We start from the raw sequence: 16,453 nt of genomic DNA, 5'->3' as shown, positions 1-16,453 counted from the left end.
ATGAATCCTATACACCCAAGGGACATATTTTGATGTTTGATAAAGTTTTTGATGTTTTGATAAAGTAGTGAAAATTAAAAAAAAACTTTAGTAAGATGACATTGTTAAGATACTCTGTCTTGCTCTGTTAAGTTTCAGTAACACAGTATTTTTGTAAAGTGGGGTCCTGACAGAAGGACAGTTCATGTACTTTCTTTGCTTTTCTTTTTTCCTTTTTTTCTTTTTGGTCTTTTTGTCTTTTTAGGGCTGCACCCACGGCATATGGAGGTTCCCAGGCTAGGGGTCGAATCAGAGCTGTAGCTGCTGGCCTACACCACAGCCATAGCAATGCAGGATCCGAGCTGTGTCTGTAACCTATACCACAGCTCATGGCAACGCAAGATCCTTAACCCACTGAGTGAGGCCAGGATCAAACCCACATCCTTATAGACGCTAGTCAGGTTGGTTAACCATTGAGTCACAATGGGAACTTCTGGGTTCATGTACTTTTCACATCAAAAGGCAAGTCTTTATACAACAATTTCTTGTAAATATGAAATTCACCTGTTGCTTATAATTGTTTTAATTTTGTGTTTTTCAGGTGTGCATATTGTATACTTTGTGGGGATATTCTTAGTATATGTGATTTTTCTGGAGGTTGATAACCTTGCTTCCAGTAGATTTTCTTTAATTTTAATTAAAAAAATTTTAATTTTTTGTCTTTTTTGTCTCTTGAGGGCCACACCCGTGGCATATGGAGGTTCCCAGGCTAGGGGTTGAATTGGAGCTGTAGCCGCCGGCCTACGCCAGAGCTGCGGCAATGCCAGATCCGAGCTGCATCTGCAGCCTACATCACAGCTTATGGTAATTCCAGATCCTTAACCCACTGAGTAAGGCCAGGGATCGAACCCACAACCTCATGGTTCCTGGTCGGATTCATTTCCACTGTGCCATGATGGGAACTCCAGTAGATTTTCTTTAAAAGCATGGGTTCTTTAAAAAAAATGGGTGGTTGCATGCACAGTTCAAAAGTATTTTCCTGTAAAAAGTTATGTGGGTTTTGTTTGCTATGTTTTAAAAAAATTTTTCTTTTTATGGCTGCACCTGCAGTAAATGGAAGTTCCCAGGCCAAGGGCTGAATCAGAGCTGCAGCTGCCTGCCTGCGCCACAGCTGCAGCAACACCAGGTCCAAGCTTCATCTATGACCTCCCATGCAGCTTGTGGCAATGTGGGATCCTTAACCCACTGAACAAGGCCAGGGATTGAACTTACATCCTCACGGAGACTACTACGGGTTCTTAATCTGATGAGCCACAATGGAAACTCCTGCTATCTTGATTTTGATTGTATTCTTTGATGTTAACACATTTTGTATAATTGTATTGTGTATCTGTATATTGAATCATGTGGTATCAGATATTATATGTGATTTAATAGTGTTAATCAGTTTAAACCCATTTTAGTCACTTTTTCTCTGAAAAATACTGCTGGATACTCTTAGTGTAATTTATTTGCCTGTTCAGCTATAGAAAGTGGTGCTCAGTTGTAGAATGTATTGAACCCTTTTTTTTTTCTTCACATTTTAGGGCCATACCCACAGCATATGGAAGTTCCCAGACTTGGGGTTGGATTGGAGCTGCAGCTGCCAGCCTGTGCCACAGCTACAGCAATGAAGGATCTGAGCAGCGTCTGTGAGCTACACCCCAGCTCATGGCAACACTGGGTACCTAACCCACTGAGCTGGGCCAGGGATTGAACCCACATACTTGTGGATACTAGTCAGGGTTCTTACCACTGAGCCACAAAGGGAACTCCTGCTTTCTACATTTGTTAATTGGAATTCCTCTCTAGGGAAGAGCTATCCTTGTCTCCAGCATTTATTTATGCAATTATTTATGTTAATAATAAAAACCATTGGATATGTACTCTGTGGGTTATAAGCCAGTATTATTTATTTTGTTGTTTAAGTTGTCCCAGCTTTGGCCATTAGGAGATTGTTCACATTGGCTGCTGTTTCCTTTGAATACATATCCATTTTTTAAAAAACGTATTTCTTTACTTCCTGGCAGCACCAGATGTTCCAGGATTACCTTCCATTTCCCTGTCCTAGCCCTGAAATCAATCACTCTGAAGAACTCTTGTTCCTTTTATTGGAGAATGGTCTAGAAATCAAGGTCTCGGCACTAGGTGTGCCTATTGCTGCTTGAGTGTCGTCGCTTCTGGGACCTCTCAATGGACAGAGCTGGGAGATGACATACAAATGTATATATTTGTATATCGTGTATAACGCACACATAAACATGTCTATGATTCTCTCTCATATACATGTATTCATACAAAAACCTGTATGTAGATACACACATGCACACACACATGCGTTCATACTGATACCTTCTAATCGTAATCTAACACTGCATGTTCTTTCTAGCCCTCCTTATGTGTAAATTCTCCCTACTTTAGTTATCTACAGTATATTTACTTATTCAATCCTAGTGTATACTTGAATTTCAAATTATTAACTCATGCCCTTGTGGGAAATTAATTTAGCTAGAGTATAGTATTTGTGTACAGAGGAACCTATACATTTTGAAGTTGTTTTAACATCTGTTTCCTTTACACAACAACAAATATGTAAGAAGACCCTTGTCATTTGATCAAAATGTATCTATTTTGAGCAATTAGAGTTTGATCTAAAAATTCAGGGACAGTCGTTTAAAGTTACTTCTCCATATGATATTAATAATATTTGGTATTTTAGTTTGAATTCCAAGTAATTTGAACTCATTGGGAAGTAAAAATTTTTATAGCCTAGTTCTGTTTCTTAAAAAGAACTCATTTGAATTATGAAAAAATAATGACAATAAGAATTGATATAATTTCTTTCTTTTTTTTTTTTTTTTTTTTGTCTTTTTGCTATTTCTTGGGCTGCTCCCGCGGCACATGAAGGTTCCCAGGCTAGGGGTCGAATTGGAGCTGCAGCCACCGGCCTACGCCAGAGCCACAGCAACACGGGATCCAAGCCATGTCTGCAACCTATACCACAGCTCACGGGCAACGCCGGATCGTTAACCCACTGAGCAAGGGCAGGGACCGAGCCTGCAACCTCATGGTTCCTAGTCGGATTTGTTAACCACTGCGCCACGACAGGAACTCCTGATTTAATTTCTAATGCTCCACAATCTTTTAAGTATTAGGTTTGGTAGAACCCTCGTTTGCATAACACTGTCAAATAGTATTTTATTGAATTGTACACTATTTCTGTTATTCCTTCTAGAGTATCAGTAGAAATAAGGATATTATGAAGATTGGTTCTTCACTGTCTGAAATTTGTCCCCATGCCAATTCAGTTTTTGGGAATCTTGATCCAAAGAAGGTGAGCCATATTCTCAAATATAATTATTCCACTTTTCCTATTAGCTTTCCCCTGTCTTAGATTTTATAGTTTTTTGGAATGTTTGGTATATTTGAAATAAAGAGGCAAGTTTTCAGAATTTGTATTAACTACAGTCATAATAAATTTATTCTTTCAAAAATACTTATGAACTGTCTGCTGTGTACTAGGCACTGCGTTAAGCATTGAGTGTACAGTGGTGAACAAAAGAGAATCCTTGCCTTTGACACTGATTACACAAAAAATGTGTAAGAGGTATGTTTATGGAGAGCAGTTGGAATATATATATATATGTATATATGTATGTATATTTATGTGTGTGTGTATGTGTATTCTTTTGCTTTTTAGGGCTGCATCTGCAGCAAATGGAAGTTCCCAGGCTAGGGGTCTAATTGGAACTACAGCTGCCAGCCTACACCACAGCAACACCAGATCTGAGCTGCGTCTGCAACCTACACCACAGCTCACGGCAATGCTGGATCCTTCACCCACTGAGCGAGGCCAGGGATTGAACCTGCAACCTCATGGTTTCCAGTTGGATTCATTTCCATTGCACCACGACGGGAACTCCTATATATATATATTTTTTTTTTAAAAATTGCCTTTTAACTGACATTGAAGCATATGTCTCTTGAGTATACAGCTTGATGAATTTTTACATATGTATGCATCTATGTAATCACCACCCAGATCAAGATACAGTTATCATCCCAGAAAATTCCCTCAGGCTCCTCTCAGCCAAATCTTGAACAGTAGTTCCCCTAACAGAGGTAATCATTATTCTGACTTCTATTACCATAGGTTTATTTGTCTGTTCTTAAATTATACAATATGTTCTCTTGTGTATATGTCTGGCTTCTTTTGTTCAGCATAATTTCTGAGATTTATTCATATTATTATGTGTCAATAGTTTGTTCTTTTTCAAGTTATGCAGTATTTCATTGTATAAATATACCAAAATTTATCTGTTCTCCTTTAATGGGCATTATGATTATTTGTAGTTTTTGGCTACTGTGATTGAAATTGCTATGAAATCCTTATACAAGCTTTCTGCTGGATGTTTTAACTTACTTCTTTGCATAAATGCCTAGGAGTAAAATTGCCAAGGCATAGGGTAGGCAGTTTCATTTTAGTAGGTACTGGCCAATCAGTTTGGTAAAAGTATTGAACCAGTTTGCATCCTTACCCATAAAGTATGAGTTCTTCCATATCCTCACCAACCTTCTGCATTGTCAGTCTTATTAATTTTAGACATTCTGGGGAGTGCCTAATGTTATTGTGATTTTAGTTTTATTTTCCTGGTAAGTACTGAGATTAAGCATGCTTTTCAAGTTTTGTTAGCCATTTGGATCTCTTCTTTAGTGGAGTAACCTATTCAGATCTTTTTCTGATTTTCAAGGTTGTTTGCCTTGCTTCATGTAGGAGGTTCTGTACAATTGGCCCTCCATGTCCATGGGCTCCGCCATCGTGGATTTATCCAATTGCAGATCAAAAAAATTTCGGAAAGTTCCAAAAAGCAAAACTTGAATTTGCCTGTGCTGGCAGCTATTTACGTAGCATTTACGTTGTATTAAGTATTGTAAGTCATCTAGAGGTGATTTAAAGTTTATGGGAGGATATGCATTAGTTATATGCAGATATTGTGTCATTTTGTAGTAGGGACTTGAACATCCTTAGATTTTAGTATCTGAGGGGAAGCCCTGGAACCAGTCCCCTGTGGATGCTGAGGGACAACTGCACGTGTTTTTTATATATTCTGGGTGTGAGTTTTTTGCCAGTGTCTTCTCTTCTGGGGCTTTCCTGTTCACTTGGTAATGTTTGACATGTATTCATTTTTTTTGTTTTTGTTTTGTGTTTTCTGCTTCCTTGGGCTACGTGAAGACCTCAGGGTCATGACTATATTCTCCAGTTTTTTTACCCTAGAGGCTTTTTGCATTTAGGGCTGTGGTTTACCTCCAGTAAATTTTTGGTTATGATGTGAAATAGAGGTCAGATATAAAGTTTTTTCCATCTGGGTATCCAGTTGTGCCAGCAGCATTTATTGAAATGATGATCCTTTCTTTGTTGAATTGTATTGAATCTTTGCTTTAAATCAAATGGCTCTATGTGGCTGGTAGCCACCATCTTTTTCTTGTTTGGCTCTTTAGGGCCATATCCATGGCATATGGAAGTTCCCAGGTTAGGGGTCGAATCGGAACTTCGGCCTCCTGCCTACACCACAGCCACAGCAATTCCAGATCCGAGCTGCATCTGCAGCCTACACCACAGCTCAAGGCAGTGCCAGATCCCTACCCACTGAGTGAGGCCAGGGATCGAACTCTCATCCTCACGGATACTAGTCGGATTTGTTTCTGCTGCACCATAACGGATACTCCATAACCATCTTTTTCAAAACAGTAAACGCCTGTAGTCTTGGATGCATCAGTATCTCTGGATGCATCAATATCTCTGCAAAGAATTTGCCCTTTGGACATTTAAGTACACGAAGTACACAAAGATGGTTGTATAAAGATACTAATTGTAGTATTATTTATAATAGGCAGAAGTAGAGATGAACTAAAAACTCTTTATATATTACAGTAGTAGCAGTAGTAATAGTAACATTTGAATCTTACTCTCTGTGAGACAGTGTTCTGAGCACTTTGCTACTAACTCATTTAATCCTACCCATTTGTACTAACTCATTTAATCTTCACAGCAACCCTGTGGGGCAGATGTTATTATTTTATACCTTTTTAAAAAATTGAGGCACAGCTAGGATAACTTTATGAAAGTCACCAGCTAGTTAAAAAATATTTAAACTCAGAGTGTACCTTCTTAACTGTTACCCCATACTGGAATAATTGATGAATTATGGTAGAGCCTTATTTTGGAATATTTATGGGGGCTGATAACTAGGGTAAGGTAAATGCAGAATTGAAGGAGGCACTTATGCAAGTACAGCATTGGTACCTCAGAGTGAACACCTCTTTAAATTTTGTGCCCTGGGCGCCTAGCTTGCTTCACCAGCTCCAAGCCCTACTTATTTTGATGAGGGAGATAGGACTCTATATTTTGATACGGAATTAGGTGTAAAATCGTGTATTTAAAATGAGCCCACGGAGTTCTCCCTGTGGCGCAGCAGAAACGAATCCAGCTGGTATCCATGAGGATGTGGTTCCGTCCCTGGCCTCGAGTTGCTGTGAGCTGCGGTGTAGGTTGCAGATGCGGCTCAAATCCAGTGTTGCTGTGGCTGTGGTGCAGGCTGAGAGCTGCAGCTCTGATTTGACCTGTACCCTGGGAACTTCCATGTGCTGTGGGTGCAGCCCTAAAAAGCAAAACATAAAATGAGCCCATTTGTTTAAATTAAAAAGCATAAACATATCATAGTGTACATGTGAAATTAGTGTAAATGTAAAATTATTTTCAGGAGGTCGATGTTGAAGAGTTTGGGGGAGAGAGGCTTACTTTTTAACCTCTTTTGATATTAATTTGATTTTCTTTTAATAATGTGCCTTTATTTAGTTTTTTTTTAAAAATAATTAAAACCCCAATGGCATATATAAAAACATGTAAAGATTTCAGTTTTTTAAAAAACATTGTTGTAGTCTCTATGTTTAATAATTTTTTGAATAAATTAAGACATACCTGGTTTTCCTTTGTTGGGTGCAAAATAGATTACTTGCTTTACAAAAAAAATCAAACTAGTTTTAATAATGGCTTTCTCATTGTAAATGATTACTTAGCCACTTCCAATTATCCATGAATGGATTATACATTGTACATTTTTTTTTTTTTTTTTTTAGGGTCACACCCGTGGCATATGGAGGCTCCCAGGCTAGGGGTCGAATCAGAGCTATTGCTGCCAGCCTACACCAGAGCCACAGCAACGCCTGATCCGAGCCACATCTGCGACCTACACCACAGCTCACAGCAACGCTGGGTCCTTAACCCGCTGAGTGAGACCAGGGATCAAACCTGCAACCTTATGGTTCCTAGTTGGATTCGTTTCTGCTGTGCCAGGACGGGAACTCCAGTAAATTTTTTTGGTGCTTGAGTAGTTCTCTCTTCCTTAGATGTAGTCAGGATATGGGGCGTGAATTTTGGACTCATGAGAGAAGATTGGGACCGAGCACGATGGGAGTGAATATGTAGTTCTGATTGTTCTTTCACTGTAACTCTCTTTGAAATAGATGTGTATTTGTGATTGGTGGTTGTGATTATTCGCACTAACAGAGTCAAGAACTTTAGATTCCTCCGTTTGGCTGGCTCCTGGCTCTGTTCCTGGGTACGTATCCCCACCCCTGCCTAGAGTGGATTACAGTGATACGCCGTCTCTGCCACCTGCCTTATGGTGAATTGTTAATTATATTGGTATATTATTACAAATCTTAACCAAAGATAATGTGACTGTTTGCAAAGTTTGAAATTGGCTAGGACTATTGATTACCAGCTCTTTTTTGCTACTAAACCTGTTTGCTTGCTGAAAACGGAGTGGGATGTTTGGGAGAGGATACCATGCCATTTGTGCTCTCTCTTGCCCTGCGGTTGTTGAGTGTTAGCGGAAGGAAACAGAGTCAAGGGCTAATTGAACACTCTGTGCATTGTAGCATTTGCTTCGTTAGCTAGCTGTTTGTGTGTCTCAGTTGCTTTGTACTTTGTTGCTCTGGGAAGTCCAGAATTTTGCATTTCACCTTGTGTATTCCTTTTGCTTTCAAATCTATGAATTTGTTGTGGTTCAGATTGATATACTTAAAATCAATTTTATATTCCGTCACTTAAAACTGTGCTTCTCAAACTTTTTTCATTATGCCCTTCTCAGGCATTTTTTCCCATAGTGGGTCTCTTCTCCACAAGACATTTTAACACCACAGATATAATGGTATTATGTCTTTATGTCATCAGATAGGGTTGAACTTGGGAGGGCTGCAAAGCATTGTAATATCTATTCTACAAAGTTCTCTTCCACCCTCCGAGAACCAGCTTTCCCTCCTTTAAAGATAATATTTCCCCATGGAGAATGTATAATATAAAGTGGTTATCAGCCTGGAGGGACTTTGTATCCCCTACTTCAACCCCCAGGAAACATTTGTCAGTGTTTGGAGACTTTTTTAATGTTATGACTCATTAATTTTATTCAGGGCATATTATGTATATACATTGTTAGATCTAATGAAAGTTTAAGTAAAATAACATGTGAAATCAGAGGCTTTTTATAAGTATTAGTAGTTTTAATTGTTATAATACTTATAATACAGGTATTATTATTTGTGTCAGTATGGAAAATACAATGGAATAAATAACTTCCCCAGTGCCACATACATGGTAATCATTGAGTTCAGGATTCAGACCTATATCCGACATGCCAGAACTCCAGTACTCGTCGCATTTTACATTCACGTGGAGCCTGGAGGCAAAATAAGAAAAAAGTCTTTATTTTTTTTTTTTTTCTTTCTGTCTTTTCTAGGGCCGCACCCATGGCATATGGAGGTTCCCAGGCTAGGGGTCAAATTGGAGCTATAGCTGCCAGCCTACACCACAGCTCACGGCAACGCTGCATCCTTAACCCACTGAGCGAGGCCAGGGATCGAACCCGCAACCTCATCATGGTTTCTTGTTGGATTCTTTTCCACTGCGCCACACCAGCAGCTCCATGGTTCTGAATTTTAGACATCCTTTAAACATGCATTAAATTCAAATCATATTCACTCCTAAGCTGTCACACCCGAGGAGTATAGATGCTTGGTGATATGCCGATACCTGAAGCACAAGACATACCCATAGTCCAGACACTTGTGTTCTCAAGATAAAAGCCTAAAAAAAGAAGCCATCTTTGTTTCATGTCGTGATGAACAGTATTAAAATTAGAGTACTAATTCAACAAGGCTGATGATTTCCCTTCTGTCTTAAGCTTTAGTATTTTTAATCCTGTAGTCCTGGAAGCAGCCTTTATGTTTATCAACACCCTCCCCATCACTGAAATCTTTAAGCTATCATGTTCCTTCTTTTTTTTTTTTTTTTTTTTTTTTGTCTTTTTGCCATTTCTTGGGCTGCTCCCTCGGCATATGGAGGTTCCCAGGCCAGGGGTCGAATCGGAGCTGTAGCCACCGGCCTACACCAGAGCCACAGCAACAAGGGATCCTAGCTGCACCTGCGACCTACACCACAGCTCACGGCAACGCTGGATTGTTAACCCACTGAGCAAGGGCAGGGATCGAACCCGCAACCTCACGGTTCCTAGTCGGATCCGTTAACCACTGCGCCACAATGGGAACTCCCTATCATGTTCCTTCTTATCTGCATCAAAACTGATACTGAACAGCGAGTTCTGGTTTGCAAAAGAGGATTTTTTTTTGCACCTGTTTGTAAATTTTTGTCCACAGTGCTTGGTGTTTTATTTGCACAGGTTCATTTCATTTCCTTGGTTAGCTATGCACCTCTCTAATTTCAGTTGGAATATTGGCTACTCAGTCAGTATCACATTATGTTTGGAGACATTTTTGGTTGTCCCAGCTGGAGGGAGTGCTGTTGGCATCTTGCAGGTAGAGACCAGGGGACGGGGGTGGGGGTCAGTGAGGGTTGCTGCCAAATATCCTACAAAGCATAGGACGGAGGACAGCCCCCATGCCCCCACCAGAGATTTATCCTCTCTCAAATGTGGTAGTTGTGGTTGAGACACCGACTTAAAGTACATAAGTTTTTCTCTTTGTTCTTTCATTAAAAGTAATTAGATTAAAATATACATTTAAAATAAATAGAGGTTTGGTAGTAAAGATATTCTGTAATTTATTTATTATATTTATAGTAACACTGAAGTGCTTTTATATAAAGTAAAAAGTTTGAGTCTTTCTCTACTGGTAAGACAGAGATCCTACTATGGTTGAGAAGTAGACTTAAGTGGCATGTCCTTGCTGTGTTTATGTTTTTTTTTTTTTTTTTTTTTTTGTCTTTTTAGCTATTTTTGGGCCGCTCCTGCAGCATATGGAGGTTCCCAGGCTAGGGGTCGAATCGGAGCTGCAGCCACTGGCCTACGCCAGAGCCATAGCAACGCAGGATCCGAGCCGCGTCTGCAACCTACACCACAGCTCACGGCAACGCCAGATCGTTAACCCACTGAGCAAGGGCAGGGACCAAACCCGCAAATTCATGGTTCCTAGTCGGATTTGTTAACCACTGCGCCACGATAGGAACTCCCGTGTTTATGTTTTAAGAACAATTAATTGTACCATTATGTCTTAAGACATTAAAACAGCATGGCTTTTAAGTTTTTGATGTTTGTGACTTTTTCCCCCTTGTTTTTATGTCTTTCCTCTTCTCTCTCTCTCTCTTACTTTTCTTCCCCTTGGAGAGACAGAATAATATACTAGACTCTGAGGTCAGTTGCTTAAGTTTCACTCCTAGTTCTGCTGCTTTCTAGCTTATGACTTTGGCTGTATAATGGTGAAAACAAAGTGCCTGCTTCATAGGGTTGTTGTGAAAAGAAAATAAGTTATTACATATAAAATGCTCATTAACATGGGAAGTGCTTACTAAGTGGTAACCATTATTCTGATCTATTTAGCATACTTGGATTCATTAAAATGCCAAATAATTTTACTTTCTTTTTTTTCTTTGTAGATTTATGGTGGATTATTTTCTGAAGATAAATGTTGGTACAGATGCAAAGTACTGAAAGTCATCAATGATGAAAAGGCAGGAACAAGTGTTCAATTTTTTTTGCTCTGAGAAATATTTATTCTGGTTCCAAAATTTGATGCTTATTTACCCTTCATTGCCATTCATAGTAGTAATAAAATATTGTTGAATGAACTTATAAATTGATTAAAGCATAAATTATTTCCCCCTAGAGAAAACAAATAATTGCTTGAAAAAATCAGGTCAGATTTGGGAATATTCTTCTGATTTTTAAGTTGTCATATAATCACCCCAGATTATCCAAGAATAGATTACATAATTTGTGGATTATTTTTAGTGACCAGTTGGTTTTCTGCACCTCAGGTTTTTGGTTTTTTTTTGTTGTTGTCTTTTTGCCATTTTCTTGGGCCGCTCCCGCAGCGTATGGAGGTTCCCAGGCCAGGGGCCAAATCAGAGCTGTAGCCGCTGGTCTGCGCCAGAGCCACAGCAACGCAGGATCTGAGCCACATCTGCAACCTACACCACAGCTCACGGAAACGCTGGATCCTTAATCCACTGAGCAAGGCCAGGGATCGAACCCGCGACCTCATGATTCTTAGTCGGATTTATTAACCACTGTGCCACGATGGGAACTCCCTGCACCTCAGTTCTTAATAGTTATGTTTGGTTCTTCCTGAGTAACTTAAGAGTTTATTCTATGAACATCTGATTGATTCTGGTTATATTTATCCTTTACTTAATTGGTATGTGCATTCTTAATAAAGGAGATTGGCTTGCCGCTCTCTCATGCCTTGGTTAAATGTGATGAATTTTCTTTGCATTTAGCTACTTTGTTATTAACATTGTGAAATTGTGGGAGATTTTTAAGAAAATGTGCAGACAGGATTCTGTGGAGCTGTTTGGTGGCAGTTGCACATTGCAGTCTGTGTAAAAGCATTTCTCTTAAGATTTCCTTTATTGTTTTTGTCTGTGTCTGCTTTCCTGGACTTAAAATGTTTTATAATATATATATTTTGTGAGTATTTTTCTTGGTATAATAAGGAGGTAAGATGAAACACTTTGAATTATGCTCCAAATATCTTTTTAAAAAATCTCATGATTTATCACTGTCATACATAATGGTTTATCATAGTGAAATAGGCCTTTTCCCCAGTTTGATAACTGGGGTGTTTGCTTTTGGTTTTGCTTTTATTGTATTTTTTTTTTCTTTTTAGGGCTGCACCCCTGGCATATGGAGGTTCCCAGGCTAGGGGTTGAATTGGAGCTATTTCCACCAGCCTACACCACAGCCACAGCAACACAGGATCTGAGCCACATCTTCGACCTACATCACAGCTAAAGGCAATGCTGGATCCTTAACCCACTGAGCGAGGCCAGGGATTGAACCTGCGTCCTCATGGATCCTAGTCAGATTAGTTTCCTCTGCGCTATGACAGAAACTCCTGCTTTTACTTTTTAAATTAATGGGCAAAATGGCTTTTGACCTTGTGATGAACCGTTTTTCTTTTTCACCTTTTATGTAGCTGTAGAGCTGGAGGTAAGGGTGAATTCAATTCTTTTCCAAGGTCTAATATCAGGAGTGGGTTTAATTTTATCAAAGGACATTTTGTAGCTTTGGCTTTCATTTCAGATTTTATTGTTTCCAAGTTGAATTTAAGAATGTTGATTGATTTTAACATTCGAGATAGGAGAGGATCATAAACTTCATAGATTTATGTTTATTTAAATACAACTGTTAAAGTCAAAATGAGAAATGGTACATGGGAAATAGTATTGTTTGATACTAGTTAAACCAGCGCCAAATATAGAAATCCCCAGGATCTGAAGGGCTATGGATTTTCTATTATTTTGAGGATTTTACTGCAGCTCTTGTTTTTGAATGCATTTTGTCCATTTCAGGTAAAATGCTATCATGATTTTACAGGTAATTAACAGAGTAGCAATTGGGTGGTTTCTTTGGAGATATTTAATCCAAGTTCTGTATTAGCATTTCTCTCATTTTTTTTTCCCCCAGTGTCTGGTGAGATATATTGACTATGGAAATACTGAAATTTTAAATCGATCTGATATAGTTGAGATTCCTTTGGATCTGCAATTTTCTAGTGTTGCCAAAAAATACAGACTTTGGGGATTACAGATTCCTTCTGGCCAAGAGGTTACCCAGTTTGATCAGGCAAGTCACAGATTTTAAATATTTTTGTTAATGGAAGTAAAACTATATACTTAAAATATTAGTGTGGTTAAAAATCCGTTAATTGGGAGTTCCCATTGTGGCTCAATGGTTAAGGAATTTGACTGGGAACCATGAGGTTGTGGGTTCGATCCCTGGCCTTGCTCAGTGGGTTAAGGATCCGGCATTGCCGTGAGCTATGGTGTAGGTTACAGATGTGGCTTGGATCCTGCGTTGCTGTGGTTCTGGTGTAGGCCGGCGGCTACAGCTCCAATTAGACCCCTAGCCTGGGAATCTCCATATGCTGCGGGGGCAGCCCTAGAAAAGGCAAAAAGACAAAAAAAAAAAAAAATCCATTAATTGGGGTTCCCGTCATGGCTCTGTGGTCAATGGATCTGACTAGGAACCATGAGGTTGCAGGTTCAATCCCTGGTCTTGCTCAGTGGGTTAAGGATCCAGCGTTGCCATGAGCTGTGGTGTGGGTCACAGACACAGCTTGGATCTGGTGTTGCTGTGGCTGTGGTGTAGGCTGGCGGTTACAGCTCATATTGGACCCCTAGAATGGGAACCTCCATGTGCCGTGGGTGTAGCCCTAGAAAAGACAAAAAAAAATCCATTAATTATCTTTAATATTAAAGCTTGTATAAATAGTGAAAATTATGAAATTATAGAATAATTGGAAATCAGTTATATAGTAATATATTTGTGCTCATTTTTGCTGGGTAAACATTCTTGATCAGAAAAGACATATACATGCTTATATAATAAATGTAGATAGTTTCTTCTGATGTGAAAGCTTGAAAGGATAGTCTCTTTTATGATGAAGAAAATTATGACTGTAACTATTTTGTTGTCTTTTGCTTTTGAGAAGGTATTAGGTATTAAGCAAAAGTGATCTTTAACCTAGCCCTGGCCATAAATATCACAGACTTGAAATTAGTGGGGTTGAAAATTAGTCAGATTTTATCATTTTGGCAGAGACTAACACTGTTTGATGCAGTAGTTGCCCAGTGATGTGTTGCTAATCTAGAGTCCAGTTTAAATTCATTTCCATTAAATTTGGGCTTAGCAACTTAATTCTGGGAAACATCTGATAATTTCAGGGGTAGTGTTATAGGAAGCCTACCTTTTTCTTTCTTTTTTTTTTTTTTTTTGCTTTTTTAGGGTTGCACCCCCAGCATAGGGAAATTCCCAAGGTAAGGGTCGAAGTGGAGCTGCAGCTGTCAGCTGATGCCACAGCCACAGCAACTCGGGATCTGAGCCACAACTGTGACCTACACCACAGCTCATGGCAGTGCCAGATCCTTAACCCACTGAGCAAGGCCAGGGATTGAACCTGCATCCTCATGGATACTAGTCAGATTCATTTCCACTACTCCACAACAGGAACTCCTAATTGATTGGAGATCTTAATCTGATATATTTCAGTGGATTATATTTTGAGTTTGTTAGCTTTGCCTGTTTGATCTCATTTGTTGATGATTCCTTCTGGATCATTTTTGCTTTCTATATTGGTGTTCTTGGTGAATTTAAGTCTCAATATGTATGTATTTTTAAATTTTGTGATTTGAGAAAAATTTAAATTTGTGTTTTTGGCAACTTAAAATTCTTTGTCATTTGGCTTGTGGATTAAAAAATACTTTTTTCTCTTTTCTTTTGGGTAGTGATGGTTGATGAGCCTTGAGCCTATGTAGTTTGCATCTCCTCTGCCCCCCCCCCCCCTTTTGTCTTTTCCAGGGCCTATCCTGCAGCATATGGAGGTTCCCAGGCTAGGGGTCGAATCAGAGCTATAGCTGCTGGCCTATGTCGGAGCCACAGCAATGTGGGATCCTAGCTGCACCTGCGACCTACACCACAGCTCACGGCAATGCCAGATCCTTAACCCACTGAGCAAGGGCAGGGACCGAACCCGCAACCTCATGGTTCCTAGTCGGATTCGTTAACCACTGCACCACGATGGGAACTCCTCCCCTGCCCTTTTTAGATGCATCCTTCTGGGCAGAGCGGTTCTTAACCTGGGGTTAAAATGTGTCACAGTAAAGTAATTTTCTCTAGTTCTGTACATTTAGAAACATTTTTTTGAGAAGGATTCCGAAGGGCTCACCAGACTGATAAAGAAGCCCATGGAAAAAGTTAAGAACTCCTACCTAGGTGTCACTTCTACCTGCTGTACTACTAGATAGTTAAAAAGGAAGTAGTTCCACCCTATCAGTATTACTTACTTTCTTGAACCTTGAAAATTTTCTTTTTTATTGTTACTGTCTTTTTGTCCTTTTAGGGCCGCACCTGCAGCATATGCAGGTTCCCAGGCCAGGGGTCAAATTGGAGCTGCAGCTGCCGGCCTACACCAGAGCCACAGCAACGCAGGATCCGAGCCACGTCTGCGACTTACACCACAGCTCACAGCAACGCCAGATCCTTAACCCACTGAGCAAGGACAGGGATCAAGCCCGCAACCTCACGGTTCCTAGTCGGATTCGTTAACCACTGAGCTATGACAGGAACCCCCGAAAAATTTTTTTTCTCTCTCTCTTTTTTTTAATGTGGCCAGCTTGTATTTTCTGGTGTCTTATTTGTTCTTTATGCTCTTGTTACCTGAATTATTACGGGTATGATTACCTATTTGGTTTTCTTTATTTGCATAAACTATATTGTTTTTCATATTTACCTAGTGGAAATATATCTAAAATAAACTTCTTCCTGTAAGGGAGATATGGCGCATAAGATAAATTGCATCAGGTCCCTATTCCAAGGAAGATATGAACCAGTAAATTTAACCTTTTAAGTAAATCTAGTCATTGGTGTATAAAATTTAACAAATAAATTTGAGTAGTACTCATATTTATTTCAAATTTATGCCTTACGTATTCTGAGAAATGATTTGTTTCCTCAGTACTACATGGTGAAAATTAGGTAAGGAAATTAGTGAAATTTGAGAAAGAATGACAATAATCAAACCAGATCATAGCAAATTAATTTTAGAAATTCAAATTTCTAGAGATCTAAGCAAGTTCTTATTAAAATTAAATCTCAAGATATCTTCCAATTCCACATGTGTTTTAGGTCTATTTTTGCTCAGTGCTGTGGATGGAGAGTCAGTAATTAAAAGTTAACAAGTACCTAGTTACTCATATGGCTTCTTTTTTTTTTTTGTCTTTTTGTCTTTTTGTCTTCTGTCTTTTGTTGTTGCTATTTCTTGGGCCGCTCCCGCGGCATATGGAGGTTCCCAGGCCAGGGGTTGAATCGGAGCTGTAGCCACCGGCCTACGCCAGAGCCACAGCAACGCGGGATCCGAGCCA

General features: G+C 39.4%; 1 protein-coding gene across 3 annotated transcripts in view; it reads left to right on the top strand.

Moving 5' to 3' along the window:
- The window catches only part of STK31 (serine/threonine kinase 31), a 69,629-nt gene that overhangs the window by 5,626 nt on the left and 47,550 nt on the right, over window positions 1-16,453 (top strand). For 2 of the 3 annotated variants that reach the window (XM_021078729.1, XM_021078730.1), the window contains exons 4-6: window positions 3,254-3,352; window positions 10,967-11,041; window positions 12,999-13,157. In XM_021078729.1, coding sequence (XP_020934388.1) covers window positions 3,254-3,352; window positions 10,967-11,041; window positions 12,999-13,157 — 333 coding nt within the window. The remainder of the gene's footprint in view (window positions 1-3,253; window positions 3,353-10,966; window positions 11,042-12,998; window positions 13,158-16,453) is intronic. The other variant, XM_021078731.1, reaches the window with a different exon arrangement.

This window comes from Sus scrofa, chromosome 18 (genome assembly GCF_000003025.6).
Source record: "Sus scrofa isolate TJ Tabasco breed Duroc chromosome 18, Sscrofa11.1, whole genome shotgun sequence".
NCBI lineage: Eukaryota > Metazoa > Chordata > Mammalia > Artiodactyla > Suidae > Sus > Sus scrofa.
This window is presented reverse-complemented; position numbering and strand designations above follow the sequence as displayed.